The following is a 15316-nucleotide window of genomic DNA, read 5'->3' on the forward strand; positions in this document are numbered from 1 at the left end:
ATATACATTTCTAGACAATAATGAATAAATATGCAAAATTCTTTCCTATTCCTTTTAACTTGTAAAACTACAAACCTAAATATTTGAGTTTCTTCCATAAGCCTTCAGAAAGACAGAACTTTGATGTTTTTAAAGAGGAAAGATTATTTACTTTTGCTGCAGGCAAGAAATTATACTTTCTTTACCGATTCTGCCAAATGGCTCTATCATGCATTTTTTATTTTCATCAAAACAAGCTACTTTAAATTAAGGGTGTCCCATAACTACACAGTAATCAACATTTTGAGGGTCAGATCAACTTGATGAACCTCTGTTTGACTTCTCTGCCCCAAAGACTCTTCCAAACTGCTTGGCAGTTGCTAGGAAGAATACAGGCTGCAGTTTTGTTTTATTTTGTTCACATAAGCAGAACAGACAACTCAATAGTATCCACATGGATCTTAAACTAAATAAGCTGAATTCAAACCCCAATGGTTAATACACAGAAGCCAACAGAGCTTATCTAAGGAACAGCAAAACTTGCAGGTGAAGGAAGAGAAGACAAAAATGGAAGAAAGTGAAGAGGAAGGCTAAGGAGCAGGAATTTTTTAAAAAGCGAAATAAATATTCAAAAGGAGGCAGCAAAAATCCTCTGCACTGGCACAATACACAGAACACATGTTCTGATACCAGCACACAAGATACTTCAAGCCCTCCTATACTAACAAAGCATTCATAACACTGTTCTGATACAAGATACTTCAAGCCCTCCTATACTAACAAAGCATTCATAAAGTTTCAGCTCTTCAGTATTCAATGTGCCAGGGTAGTTTCTGGTTTAAACTATACTGAAGCCCATGAACACAGACAAAATCCAGACCATCATCAATCTAGAGACAATGGGCAACACTGACAGCACAGCATCTCATTAATCTTCATTTGTCCTATCACATCCTGTCATTCTTATGCAAATAGCATATTTGAGGATACATCTTTTCTGCACCCCACGATAAGGAGAAGTGAAGCTGTCAGGAGCACCAGAATGTCATCCTATACCACAGGCCATCACTTCACTCAGCGCCTCGTGTTTTACATCACAGCTAATGTGTTTGACATTCAAATTTGACCCAGCAGGAGGTAAAACTATCTGATGCCGCAGCAATATGCATCTTGCTTCCTGTGCTAAAACATTCACCAAGGTCCCTGGGGATCTGACAGTCTCTCTTCCCTTGCTGTACCCTTGCTAATGGAGATTGAAACACTGCTTAAGAGGAAAAAAATCTCTGCATGGGCAGGTAATGATAGCAATTCACCCTCCTCACCCAAGAAATAAGCCCAGTACCAAAAGGCTAGGAAAACACATTCCACTGAAAAAGAAAAAATGGATACACAAATCCTTGTGAGTTCATCTAGGTTTTCTTCCATGTAAATCTGTCAGACTACACCTAAAAACTTGTCCACATATATGTCTGAATAAAACATTTCATTTCAAGCTAAGCAATACACAGTGTTCACAAGGTATTTTACACAAGGTTTGTGGGGGACGAGTGCTCTCTCCTGTTAAGCCAACTGATACACAGGAAAACACACAAGCTTTGAATTGTAAGCAGCTCCACAGTTACTGTAAAATGTTTTAGATACAAAAAAATCACTCCTGAGTGGGTAAGTCACCAAAAACGAAAAACATTTTTCCAATTATTGCTCATGAATTCTACTTCTAAAATGAAGAATAAAAGGGAAGATTTTACTACTATTACTGACTGAGAGTGTTTTGTTTCTGTGTCACTTTCAAAGAACGTTCAGAACATTTTGTTCCAGAATATTTCCCTTCCAAGAGAAATCGCTTTCTGTATCACACATGGCTGAAAACAGTACGTGCCGGTTATGTTTCCTTATGAAAAATGGAAACTATCCCAAAGTATTTCCAGCATCACATGAATGGGATGCAAAGTAGTTCAGAGCTACAAGCATGGGACACAACTTAAGGTTGGAATAATATTTCAATACAATCATGACATCTTAGAGAAATTACCTTATTAGTAGATGACATTTGTAACAAGTCAAAACAAGTTTGCCATCAAACATAACTTTATAAAGCCTGACACAAAATCTATTCACTAGCTGAAAGCAACACACTGCAGTGTTTGCAGGGATGCCGAAGTCTGCAGCAGGCTCAGAGGAACATCCTTACATTTGATATTCCCACGTGCTGCTTTCAAATGACAAAAGATTAATCATCAGACATTTGTCAGTTACGAAGCAGCCACATAAATGAAGATGCTGAATCGATTATTCCTGATTTTGTAAGCGTATAATATAAAACTTACAAAGCATGCATTCCTTAAGGATTTCTTGCTTTGAAAAGCTGAAAGATAACCACAAAAAGTATACCAGACATCTTCCCAGTGCCTGGAAGTAGAGAACAGAGTCTGCCTTTGCCTTTAGACCACATTTAAAGTTCATGCATTAAAAATTAATGGATAGTCATCATACACCTATGAAAACAGGACACTCATTTGGTGTTATACAGAACTGAGCTGATATTTCCATTTAAAATACTATACTGACTTAAAAAATGTTACCTTTTCAGAGGGATCACTGATCACAAAGTAAATTAAAAGCCTATACTGAATGATTTCCCATTAAGTGCAGTTCACAATACAAACACTTTCTGGTGTCAGCCTTCTTTCTTCTAGGGAAAAAAAAACTAAGTGCAACTCTTGCACAATATTGCATAGACCCAGGAGAAGATTTTGGCCTACTATAGCCTGTCTGGTCTGAATGAAGCAAGATGTAAGCAAATGTGATTCTTCAGTCTCTTTAAATCTTATTTAAAATCTCCCTTTCCCCAGATTGATGAAATTTCGCTCTGCTATTCTGTAAGTGAATACCTTCTACAAAGTTACCAGAACTCTTTTTTTCCCCATTATATCTCAGTAAAAACAGTTTTAAATAAAAATCTAAAATATCCATTCATGGTTTCTTGCTAATAAAATTCATATAATCACACAGCTTGATACTGTGTGATGACTTTTTCTTTTTCTTTACATTTAGAGTCAAGACTATCAGCTTTACTTGAGGAAAGGAAAGAACACATAAGATATGTTGTCATCTAAACACAACTATGCTGTTTGCTCTTACAAGTTCACCACCCCCATAAAATTCAGATGCACAAAAGACCTCAAATTTTTACACACCACATTAAAATGAAAACCTTCAATCCCAGGCTGAGCTGTGGATTTGCATCAGTGATACAAGTACAGTTGGCATATATTTAGTAACTTAGGTTCTATCTAACTTAGTGCTCAGTATTGCAGGGTTGTACCATCAACACATGGTAGTACTGTCCCAATAATGCCAGTATCTCAAATAAATACTGTCCTGGTGTGCCAATATTTCAAATAAAAACTAAAATATAATAAAACAGCATTCACTGCGGGCCCAAGATCCAAATCCAGCAAAAAGGAGAATGACAGACAACTGAAATCCCAGGTGGTGATGGAGATAACACAGTACACTGTTGAACTGACTCAGGAAGAAACATACCTTCTGTTCAACAAACAGATCTTTTTCAAATTCAGCTTAGTCTGACCCCAAAGAATAGTCAAAGAAAACTGAAATCAATTTGACAAAAAGTGAAATCTTGAAAATTTCAATTTTGCATGAGCATATTTTTCACTGATGAGTTTTATCATCTTTTACTGAAAACTCTTTGATAGCTCTACTTTGTCAAGGCAGGCTCAAAGATAGTGTATAACCAAGTTCTAAGTAAGCCTTTGTCAAGACACCATCAGCTCTGTGGCCTCCTTCAGTTCAAAAGGGAAGAGACTGAGTTTGGAGCCAAAACACAAGGGGTTTTTTCAAGACTTCATGTATATATGAACTTTACTTTCAAAGTGTGCCCTTGATATGTATTTTATGCCTGAATGCTCCAAGACAAACAGAAAAGACTATTCCAGAAACAGCTTAAAATGGGAGAATTTGCTAACATTAAAAATATTAAAGAAACTTACAAGAAACCCTAGAAAAGATCAGGAAAAATAAATTTCATTAACTTGTCAGCAAAATCATGAACGTTTTGAAGGTGAAAAGTTGTGGAATAAAGAATCTTACCAACACTACAAAATGTATCTTAAAGGAAATCACTTCAGACTGGTCTGTCTACTGCACTTAGCTGTGAGAAGACACAGCAGTGGGAGATGGTTTTAAAGTGGATTTTCTAGAGGGCTGCTGGGTTGGATTTGTGTTTGGAGGTTTTCTGCAGTAAGTGTTACAACCCTCCTGTTTTTGCAAACTTGAAATGTTCTTGTAGCTCCAGCAGAGCTGCCGCAGGATCTAAGGAGAAATTGCACTGTTTACAGTTGGAAAGCGTATTGCTGGCAGCAGGCTAATGGCACCGAGGAGATATTTAATCTTTTAAAAGGAAGTAACTAATGAAACCAAAAAACTCCAGCAGACTCCTGCATAAACAAACACAACAGAAGCAAAAACCACAGAAGCAGTTTGACAGAAATGTTATTGCACAAGTTCAATGAGCTTGATTTAAGGAAAATTTCTTCTAGGAAATAGATACTTAAGGCTATCACAAAACATTTTGTTTCTGTTAAAATTCTGTAGAGGAAAAAAAAAAAAAGCTAAGCGACATAATCCTTTCCTTTGCCTTGTCTTCATTTTCAAACTTCTGCTCTTAATCATCAAATTGATTAGACAACAGTTTGGAGAGTGAAAAAGAATGAAATTATACCAAAATCTGGTTTTCTCAAGAGAAGAGGATATACGACAGTGCATCTATTCGTACCTTGTCTATCATGTCTGGTCTGTTTGTAGCTGCCAAAATTGTCACGTCCTTCAGCTGCTCTATCCCATCCATTTCCGTTAACAACTGAGCCAAGACACGGTCTGCTACATTTCCAGCACCTGAAGAGCTGATTTAAAAAAAAGCGACAGCATTAGCTTTCCCTTCCTAGGAAATTAGAGTAAGGAAAGAATATACTGTTCTTTTCAATTTACAAGGATCCATCTTTTTATCTTCATTCTTTCTGATTTTTATTTTCACCTTCAATCCCTGAAACAGTATCAGCCATATGAAGTAAGCAAAAGCAAATTGGAAAATTAGTCCTTCAAAAGATTTCCTGGTCTTCAGGAGGTTTTTTTACTTACTATCCTACTATGTAGGTTGTAAAGAATTTAACACAATGTGGATGTCCGAAATAAATATTTTTAAGATAACTGAATTCATGCGGCTTCTTTATTAGTCAGACAAACTTTCATTTTTAGCACTATCCAAGTGAGCCCTTACAGCACCCCATGCAGTATAAAAAATTAGGTAGTTATGCATTTTGCAGAGTTGCTCTGCATTTTCATGTTCTCCCCATCAAATGAGAATAAATTGAGTGTTGACCAACTGCCTCATAATAGCATTGTCAGTTCAGTAACTCAGCTGATTTTCCAGATACCAGGAAAAAAAAAAAAAACAAGACTGAGAAATACAAAACTTCAGTTTTGAAATCACCAATATGTGAAAAACCTAAACAGACAAAGCATAAACTATTCTACACATTTATTTTTTTAGTTTGGAATTAACTCTGGTAACCTTGAAGTATATGGAAAATCTGCTCAAATTGCTTAACTGTATGGAACAAAAAGCATTATAGAAATAAACTCTTATTATTTTCACTAAACCTTCAAATATTTTAAGAAGAATAACCACATGATGTATCACCTTCTTCCTAGACCATTCCTTGACATATAAATACATGTGCGCATACATTTGTATATGTGTGTGCATATATTCAAACGAACAACAAAGAATGCAAAAAGGATTCCATAAATCAAACCAAGAGACCAGACACGTATGTTGTGATAAATAACACATCTCATGAACAGTTGTGTTCCTTATAACATCCTTCTAATTCTACATAAAAGGGCTTTATTTCTGAAACAGTACAAAAAATAGGTGACTAGACACCATATAATTCCTTATTTTTGAAAGGATACTAGAGCTAGGAGATGCTAGGACCATACACAGATAACTGTATACACTCATATGTTGGCAGGCGTACTACACAAAATATATATATATTATAATATGCTACAATATTATATGCTATATATTGTAGCACCCAGCTCTATATAAATACAGGGGGCCAGGGCGAGCACAGGCAGCTGCTCATCCCAAAAGTTCTCTCTGCTGAGCAGGGGCAGGGAAGCTGAAGCAGGCTGGGGACAGAGGCTGGGGACTGCCAGATTGTGCCGAAAAAGGGGTTTATCCTCCTTTGCCAGAAACCAGGAGCCCTGCTCTTGGCACACACCAAAAGCCTCACTGGTTTTGACACAACCTTCACTTGTGGACGGGCATGGACACACCTACATCTTCCTTCACCGACAGCACTGCTCTTCCGGGCTATTCCCCACTGCGTTGCACACAGGAGAGCTTCCTCTCTCTACCCTTAAACAGGCCCTTTTCAGTACAATTTTATCTCTCCAATTTTTCTGGATCCTTCTAACTTCACGCTAAGAAGCGAAGTCTGATACTCAAAATGAGGCCAGGTTTCTTCCTGCAGTGTATATTTTTCTACCGTCACACCAAATCTACATAGCATTAGGAAAATTTTTTAATCTCAAACTCTTTCCAAAAGTACTCCTAAATGTTTATGCAGATACATGATTCTATGATATACAACCACCTACATACACAAACGATGTACAATTACCCTGCCAAATGCTAGTTTCCAAAAATAAATATTAGATTTTAAAATACAGGTGCTCCAATTATTTCCAACAGATAGAGAATACACAGTTATTGCACACATATATATTGCTGCACCCTGCCACCCACCAGCTGCACGCCTGCAGTCAGACTGCTTCCTAAGTGTCCCAGAGCCAAAGCAGCAGTAATGACCCCATTGCTGCTGTACAGATCTCCAAATAAATTCTCTAACTTTCCTATTCTACAACTGGTTCTGTAATCTTCTACTGCAAAACGGTTAACTCATCACACCTAGTCTGGAAAACATCTTTGAGGAGCTATAATAAATGTTGGCTAGCAGAATATTTAGGTTGCTAAGAAATATTAGAGCAGGGACTTGGGTTAGCCAGTCGCCAGCTTTTTGGCTTGCTGCAGCCGCGTCAGAAATTCCCAAGTGATATTAGAGAGTTTCTAACATACCCATGGGTCACAGTCCCATTGACTTATAGAGGGCTGAACATGATAAAACACTTCAGGTGTTGGACAAGGATAGTAAATGCTTTTCGAAGGACCTAGAGCTTAAAGGAAATTAAAATCAACTTTGTAACATAAGCCAGTCCCAGTAGGGATTCAGGCCTCCCATCTTGCGTAAGTTTCACATTTATTCAACTTCATACCCAACAGACTGCACACAAAAAAAAGCAAAGCAAAGGAAAAAATAAAGGTAAGACTGGGGCCAAAACATTATATTAGATGATCTGAAGCTAGAAGGCTTTGGGAGAAATGCTTTTTTTTTTTTATTTTCTTTTTTAGGAAACAAAGAAATATTTGGTTTTGAAGAGAGGTGGCTAGAGCGGATATTACATCTTTCCCCAATATAAACATTTCTCTTACAAGCTTCAGACTAAAAAAAAAAAAAAAAAAAAAAATAAAAAAGGTTTTTTTTTAAAAAAAACCCCTCATTTTAAAAAGGAAAACCAATTGCAAAAAAATTTAGGTAAATAACAGTGTTTAACGTATAATTCTTCTTGGTGTAAATCTGACTTCTGGAGCCAAGATACAAGAAACTATTAAAAAAAAAAAAAAAAAAAAAAAATTAAAGAAGTGTTTATTTTAAAGAAAACCCTCACTGTTACAGAGGAACACACATTGCAAAGTCTTTCATGCAATTAGGGCATAATCATAAAATTGCAGTTGAGCAATGACTAATGGCATAATAACACTGAAACCATCAAGGGGGATACCAATGCATTATTAGGGGCTTTATTATTATATGTTAAAAGTGGAGTAAAAAAAACCCAAACAATTTAAAACCACATATACAAAATCTATGAATAATAAAAATAATACCAAGTGAAGAGGTGTCTGGGACCCACGACACCAGGAATCTCCAATTTCAGTGCTTTTATTTACACAGGTCACCAAGCTGTCATACAATGCACCATTTTTAGCACAGAGTCTACAGCAAATTAGCTTTTGGTTTAACAGGATACCCTATAAAAATCACAGGCAGGCACAGGTTTACAGTGAGAGATCTCTTTACCAGCTGCTCAGAGCCGCACCATGTGCTCCAAGAGCTGTAGCGCTGCCCGAGCCGTTAATCTGAAGGGTGACACGCAAGTATGCGTTTTTCCATTTTCCCATGATTTCCCAGCAAGGGTTTCAAATTAACATAGGCAACGTTCATTAAGGCTGCCCGGACTTTTGACGCAAACGGCAGCCAGAGAAACAAGTTCTGATTAACCCTCCAGTCCCACGGAGGCGCTGCCAAGACCAATTTCCAGCCAAGGGGCTGTCTTTAACCCCCCCTACCTGACCTCCACACGTTGATGTCATCATCGCAACTGCATGGAAATAGTCCTCAAAAGGCACGTCCTGGTACAAACTAATTTCCTGTCAACACGCTGCCTGCAAATCCAGGCAGTCGGAATTAAGCCGCTCACATAATCCACGCAGGGCCATGTGTGCACGGGTGTGCGCATACACGAGCCCTGCCCTAACCAGAAATACCCACCACTTCAAAATAAAGAACGTGTGAGCAAAGAGGAGTCTGGCTGCTCCATAAAGGCCTGGGAATTTCAAGTAATCTCTTGTGTTGCCCTAATGAAATACATCAGTCTGTAGGCTTATTTGTTATTTTAATCTTTTTGCCAACCCCTCTTTCTTTAAAATCCTTAGTGAAGGAGTTTTAAAGGCAAAAAATACATTTGCTTACTAGTTTATTACATTAGTTAGAGCCAGATATCCTCCCCTGTGTGATATTTAAGCTAATCCTGGAGGTGTCCCGCCAGTCTCAGACCAAGCACACATGCGCTCCAGCGCAGGCACTTCACTTACCAACAGAGAAGCCTCCTGAATAGGAAAAGCTCATCAGGTAAGACTATCTGTGGATTAAAGCAGACTATTGGAGGTGAATATGGGAAACAAAACCTGTTCTTGATATTTTATTTCACTAAAGGTACTTCCAACACACATTTTGACAGAATACAACATGCATTCTACAGTGTACCAAAACCTCACAATTAATCTGAATTAATTCTGACCTTGTCTGATGGAACTAAGAGATTGAGAGAGACTGAGAGCCCCAGCTCCAAATTCAGTATAGCAGCTGAAGGGTCTCCATAGCACCTTTTCTTTTTCTTATCTCCTTCGGCCTTATCCAACAACTGTTCTAACCATCTGGATTCAGATCTCAGTGGGCACCAACATTTCCCCTTGAACATCCTAAATCACTCTTATACTTATTCCTGAGGATGTAAAAGCAACTGCAGCCCGATTCTATCACTGCATCATGGAGTGCATACAGTTCACTAGCTTAAATAGTTCTTCAAGTCAAGGAGATTTTGTTTCCAGACATAACCAGATGTATATTCAACACAACAACATTTGGAGCACTCTTAAATTCACAGCAACAGTGAAGCTACAAAAGAAGGAAGTCTGTGAGGGCCCCTCTCCTGAAAAGCCCCATTTCTGTACAGATGACCCTACCTCAGGCAGATCCGCGAGGTCAAAGAGGCAGACCTCAGGAGAAGTATCCAGGATAAATTACTGCAGAGGGATTAATCTCCACGCAGCTGAAATCTATAACACAGGTTTTGTGAGAAGGGAGTACAGCCCACCTTCTCTTCCAAAATGTCATATCAGACAAGATTTACATACAGATAAAAGATGCCTTTATTATTTTTTTTCCCCCTAGCAAAAGAATTGCAATCATAATCAAAATTTACGGGTTTTAAAAATACTTGTGGATGTGCTATCATCTCTAATAATTCTTTCACTGGAATTTCTGGAAATAATTTCATATCAAAACAAATGTAAAACTCATTGACATGACAAAATGGTTGCTATCAAAAAAATAATATAAGTTGAAATTGACCTTTCTGGCAGAACTCTCAACTTCTCCACAAACTACGGAGGTAAAAGGTTCCTGAAACACCAAAGCCCCCTGCCAGCACACTCCCACGTAAGAGTCGCCTCACTCGCACAGTCTGAGGGATTTTTATTGAGTCTGACATTTCTGTCAGGGCTTTGCAAGGGTAACCTGTCAGCAAGGAGCACCTGCCAAGTCCGTCTTTTCAGTCCAACTGCCGTGATCATAATTAACTGTCACACTGTTTTATTTCCTTCCCTCACAAACTCTGGTGAAATATAGCCGTGGCAGTTCAAGGTTTTCCACAGCATTAGGAGAAAAAAAAACAACACCACAAAACAGTAATCTACTCCAATAGCATTACCAAAAAGATAATAATTGCAGCATCTTCCCAGATATCGAATTTCACTCAAAAATTCTATCAGTGGGGCAATTTGTCCAGCAGAATGGACACTGCCATGCTATTTAGAAAAAGCAGACTCTTCCACACAGATATATGCTGCTGAAACATTAATTAAGTCAGAATATACTTACATCTAAAGACAGCAGAGTGGCCCCTGATGTTAACTTTGTTTTCCTTGAATATTACTGGGCCTTCAAAACCCAAACTTCACTAAATATACTAGGGTTACAAAGACATGCATGTTTACATAAGCAGCATAATATCGCTATTTTTTCCCTATAGCAGTTTTCCCTCTCCCTCTCAAAATCGCAGTACATTTTACATCACATACTTATTTCTGCTTACAAGCACAATTCCTGTTTTGAACTTCAAAATTGTCATCCACAATTGCTAACTGATTCCTGTACATGTACTCACCACAAAGGAGGTATTTCACAAAACATAAAGGCATAACAAGCATACTGAGGCCTAAGCGATCATTACTAAAACACTGGGCCAAATTCACTTCTGGCACATGTATGGTACAACTTCAATGCATATTATTAATTCAGACCACTACAGATACTACAGGCTTGGATGTCATTAAAAAGTCTAGGAGAAATATACAGCATACAACTCTTGTATGTTATCAGTTAAATATTTTCTCTATTCATTAAAAAAAAAAAAAAGGGGGAAAAAATACCCTCTTCAGTGCTAAGATAAGAAACTTTCTCCATAGGAGAGATTTTTCCTGCCTGTGTCATCAGAAAAACTCTGACAGAAGATAATCCTAAACCCTTCCCTCCATCAGCACCCTATAATTAGATGCTGCCATATTCTCTACACACCTGTATCAGCTGTTCCATGCTTCTTCAGGAGCAAAATTCAAGTACTACAGAAGGGAAATCTCCAGAGGAAAGCTGTGGAAGTCTGGGAAATCCAGAGACTGGGTATTTAGCTTTATGGTCACCTCCAGGCCAAAATGTGGTTGTGGTTGGACTCAGTGATCTCAAAGGTCCCTTCCAACCATCAAGATTCTGTGAAAATGACATTTTGCCAATTGTCGATTCACTGATTAAGTGCAGTTCATGCCATGTGGTTTTTAAGACATTAAAAAAAGCACAGAAAAATAAAAAACCTCCTAGTACTCCTTGAGCGACCTCCAACTTCTAAGCAATCTTCCTAAAAAGAGAAGATGAGTTTTGTGAAACCATGAAACAGTGCCCAGCTGTCAGCAGGTGACTTAAGAACAAACGGCCTACAGACCACTGCAGAAACACCCTCCGCGGTCATGCAACCATCTTCTTTTATTTGCCCAAATTTCTTATTATTGCAGCTTCTAGAAGTTAGTGAAGTAGATCCAGAAAAATGAAACACAATGAAAGGAGAGAAAAAGAGGAAAGGAGCCAGTTAGAGATGGGTTTGGAATCAACAGGCTTTCTTCCATAGGGCTCTCCCCCAGCACATCCTTAGGTACCTAGATGGTGATCCATCATCCATTTCCATCTGCCTGCAGCTAATTCCAGACGCACATCCATAAAAGCTGGATGTTAGACTTTGCTTTCAACTGGCCCTAACACCGTCTAGCTGAAATAGGAAGGATGCTAATGTCAAGAGTTCTCCTATTCTGTTAACACTGACTTTGCCTAAAAAACAGGCAAAAAAAAAAACCCCGCAAAACGCACACCTGATGCACAGTAAATTTCCCATTTCCTTTCTTTCTGTTTTCCTCAGCATTTCTCTTCTGCGCATTCCTGGAAGTTAATCAAGTTGAAAACTGTAATCCATCATGTCTACCAACGAAGCAAGTACAGTTTAAGTTGGAAATATTACAGTCCTAGAAGTAACTAACTAGACTGGATTTCATTTCATTATAACAATATTTAAGTATAAGAGATTCACTTTCATCTGCAATAAATTTAATTTATAAGTTTTAATTGCAATTATGTTCCCCTTGCATTTCATTTAAATTTTTTTATAAATAAGTAAATAAGACCATCAATCATTATAGCCATAATCCCGCAAGCAGCTGCAGCCTGCTTGGGCCCATTTAGCGTGGGTAAGCTGACCTTTTTCCATAAGCCAATGCCACACTGGGAATTGAAGGAGTCACCACATATGCCCACTTCACACCCCTCTAATCTCAGAACCTGTTTCAACTGGGCCTCTGGCAGGAATTAAAACAGAGGCTTTGGCTGAAGCACGTTGCTGCCAGTCAGCTTTGCCACAGGGCTCCCAAGCACTCCAGGACAGGCTTATCTCCAGTACCAGAATTGATTAGCCCCTATAAGAAAAGGGTGTGCAGATCCAGTCCTGCTTCCACTGATGCCAATGAAAGTCTCTGCTGACTTCAAAAGTCCAAATTATAATACAGGCTGGCAGTGTTACAGATTACCGGGTTTTTTAAACGAAAAGGAAGAAATACAGGTTTAAAACACATTGTGATAAAGGATTCTTGCTAGACAAGAAGTGTTAACAAGTTTCCTTTTAACATTAAAGGGATTGCAGGCACTTATCACATATACAAACAACCTATGGGTAACGCTGTTTGTTAAAATTCCTATTGCAAAGTCACTTACAAGCTTTACCATACAATTAAATTATTTCAAAAGTTTGCTGTTTCACCACTCCTTGATAGGCCTAAAATAGAAAGCTGGCACTGGGCACGCAGCTCTTTTCCCAGACAATATTTCTATTTGGATACCAAATTCCAAAACTTTAAAGAATTCAGACAGCAGTCATAAAATTTTTGAAGGCCTCAACTCTCTATCACATCCAAACACAGCTCCGATATTGCAGGGAATCGGCTGATGTTCCCCAATTCAGGGACAAGCAGTGCCAATATAAGCCAGAAACGCACAACTCCTTGCCTGACTGTGCCAGCTGCTTGAATTGGGTCCCTCACAACACAAGTATGGCTCAGGGAAATTCCATTTCTTCCATGCACCCTTTGTTCACTTCCTTTCACTTTTGCATGAGTAAAATTAGGGCGACAATACCTCCTCCAGCTCTACTACAGGTAATTTACACGGTGCAAGGTGGTTTTCTGCTGAGAATCTCTATCCTACCTAATGCCACTTGGCTCTGTCCCTGCAGGGTCCAGCCCGTAGGTTTCATTGCTAGGATGCAACACACCTCCTTGATGACAGAGGGAATTTGCATAGATACAAAAATGCTACAGTAAGTTCAAGTGTACAGTGTAATATATGCTAAAGTGCACAGTATAAAATATTTGCTAAAATATTCCAGGAAGCTTGGTTTAAAACCAGAAAATTTCTCACAGTCGCTGGTAAAAGCAGAGGTGGCATAGTACAGAAGAGAAGTTCCTTCATTTAGAAGCCTGAGGGCCTCTAAAGTTAAGACTGCAAATATTTTAATACCTAAAGTAAACACAGTACATCTTTTCCGAAGGTTCTGAGCATTTTAAATTGTGGCATAGGAACATAACTATCCTTCCCCCCCAGCATAGAGGATAACATACCTCCCTGGAAAAGCATCATCATACTGTAGTTTCAGGGGACTGCTACCAAAGTCACTCCACTTTGCCTACCCCCACTGTGAAAATGTTAGCATTACTCATCTACCGACTTGTTTTGGTCTCCATAAGGCAAATGCAAGGTACCAATTTTGTCCCTTGTATTTCTTTTTTTTTTTTTCCCCTTTGAAAATGGAATTTATCAGTGTCATTTCCCATCTTACATTACAAAGATTTACAGTTGAAGAGGAAAATGCTTTGCTTCTGAAAAACAAGAAAAGGAACAAATATGTCTCTTGCCCAAAAATCCTAAAAATCCTACTTATATAAACAATGTCCCATTTCCAAAGCACAGAGATTCCTTAAGTTCAGCAAACAGACCGTCTGTGCTGCATTTACACAGACCCACGTTCATTCATCACTTTCAAGTCTAATTACCAAGCCATTTCCCTCTTGGCAACCTCTAATGGCCAGAAGAATTAGGTTTTACATGGTCAGAATACCAAGGGATAACAAATACCCATAACTCTTTGCAGCTGTGCAATTTGTAAAGCCTCTCAAGCTTTGTCCAGGCAAGGGATTACTGCGAGGCAAACTTTCCTCCTCATGCGCTGCTGTATCTGGACCAGTCCTGCAGGTCTCACTTCAGCACAGTCCTTCCTATAAAAAGTCATAACAACATCTCTCAAAAGTAAGCAGAAAGAAAAAAAGGTCCTAAACCGCACGTGGAAGCAAACGCTAATTAGAACCACAGAAGGGTAGAAAAGGCTCCGTGCATCACGTAGTTCACCTCTCCTGGTGCACAACTGCTCTCTGCTGCATGTTAATCCACGAAACGTCAGATTTGTTTGAAAGATGTCAAGTGGTAGGTTGCTAGAGCTTCTCCCATATGACTAACTCACTTCTCTACTAAAAGCCTTTCTGATTTGCAGAAGTTTTTCCTATCTCGATCATTTTTCCTACTCAAAACTCATTGTGACACCTCTAACTTCCTACCATCTTTTCTTCCACAGATTTATCATCTATTCTTTAGAACCAGTTACAGTGAATGCCTCCCTTTTTCTCTATAGTCAGTCCATTCTGCCCCTAATTTTTAATTTTCAATTCTCTCTAAACTTCGTCTAACATCTCAACATAAACCAGACAGAGAAGGAAAAATCTTCCAAGACCGCTAGAAGCACAGCTTAACAGAACAAAAGGCAGAAATGAATACAGCTCAAATTATCTGTCTTCACTACCACATTGAAGACTCATTCAGAAACACCCTCTCATCTTCTTGCATCAAGGACCTCCAGCCTTCTCCATCCAGCAACTGCTCTTTACATTGAACTACTTTTCTTCAGAGGGGCAGGATTGTATTTCTGTAAATTCTCTTTGAGACTGGTATGTGTCCTGCCCAGAATTTTAATTCTTTGATTAATA

General features: G+C 38.6%; 1 protein-coding gene across 2 annotated transcripts in view; it reads right to left on the reverse strand.

The window, feature by feature from the left end:
• SPATA5 (spermatogenesis associated 5) overlaps positions 1-15316 on the reverse strand; it is a 205890-nt gene that overhangs the window by 139277 nt on the left and 51297 nt on the right. For both annotated transcript variants that reach the window (XM_014949867.1, XM_014949866.1), the window contains exon 14: positions 4778-4904. In XM_014949867.1, coding sequence (XP_014805353.1) covers positions 4778-4904 — 127 coding nt within the window. The remainder of the gene's footprint in view (positions 1-4777; positions 4905-15316) is intronic.

The sequence above is a fragment of the Calidris pugnax genome, unplaced genomic scaffold, assembly GCF_001431845.1.
Source record: "Calidris pugnax isolate Ruff unplaced genomic scaffold, ASM143184v1 scaffold42, whole genome shotgun sequence".
Taxonomy (NCBI): Eukaryota; Metazoa; Chordata; class Aves; order Charadriiformes; family Scolopacidae; genus Calidris; species Calidris pugnax.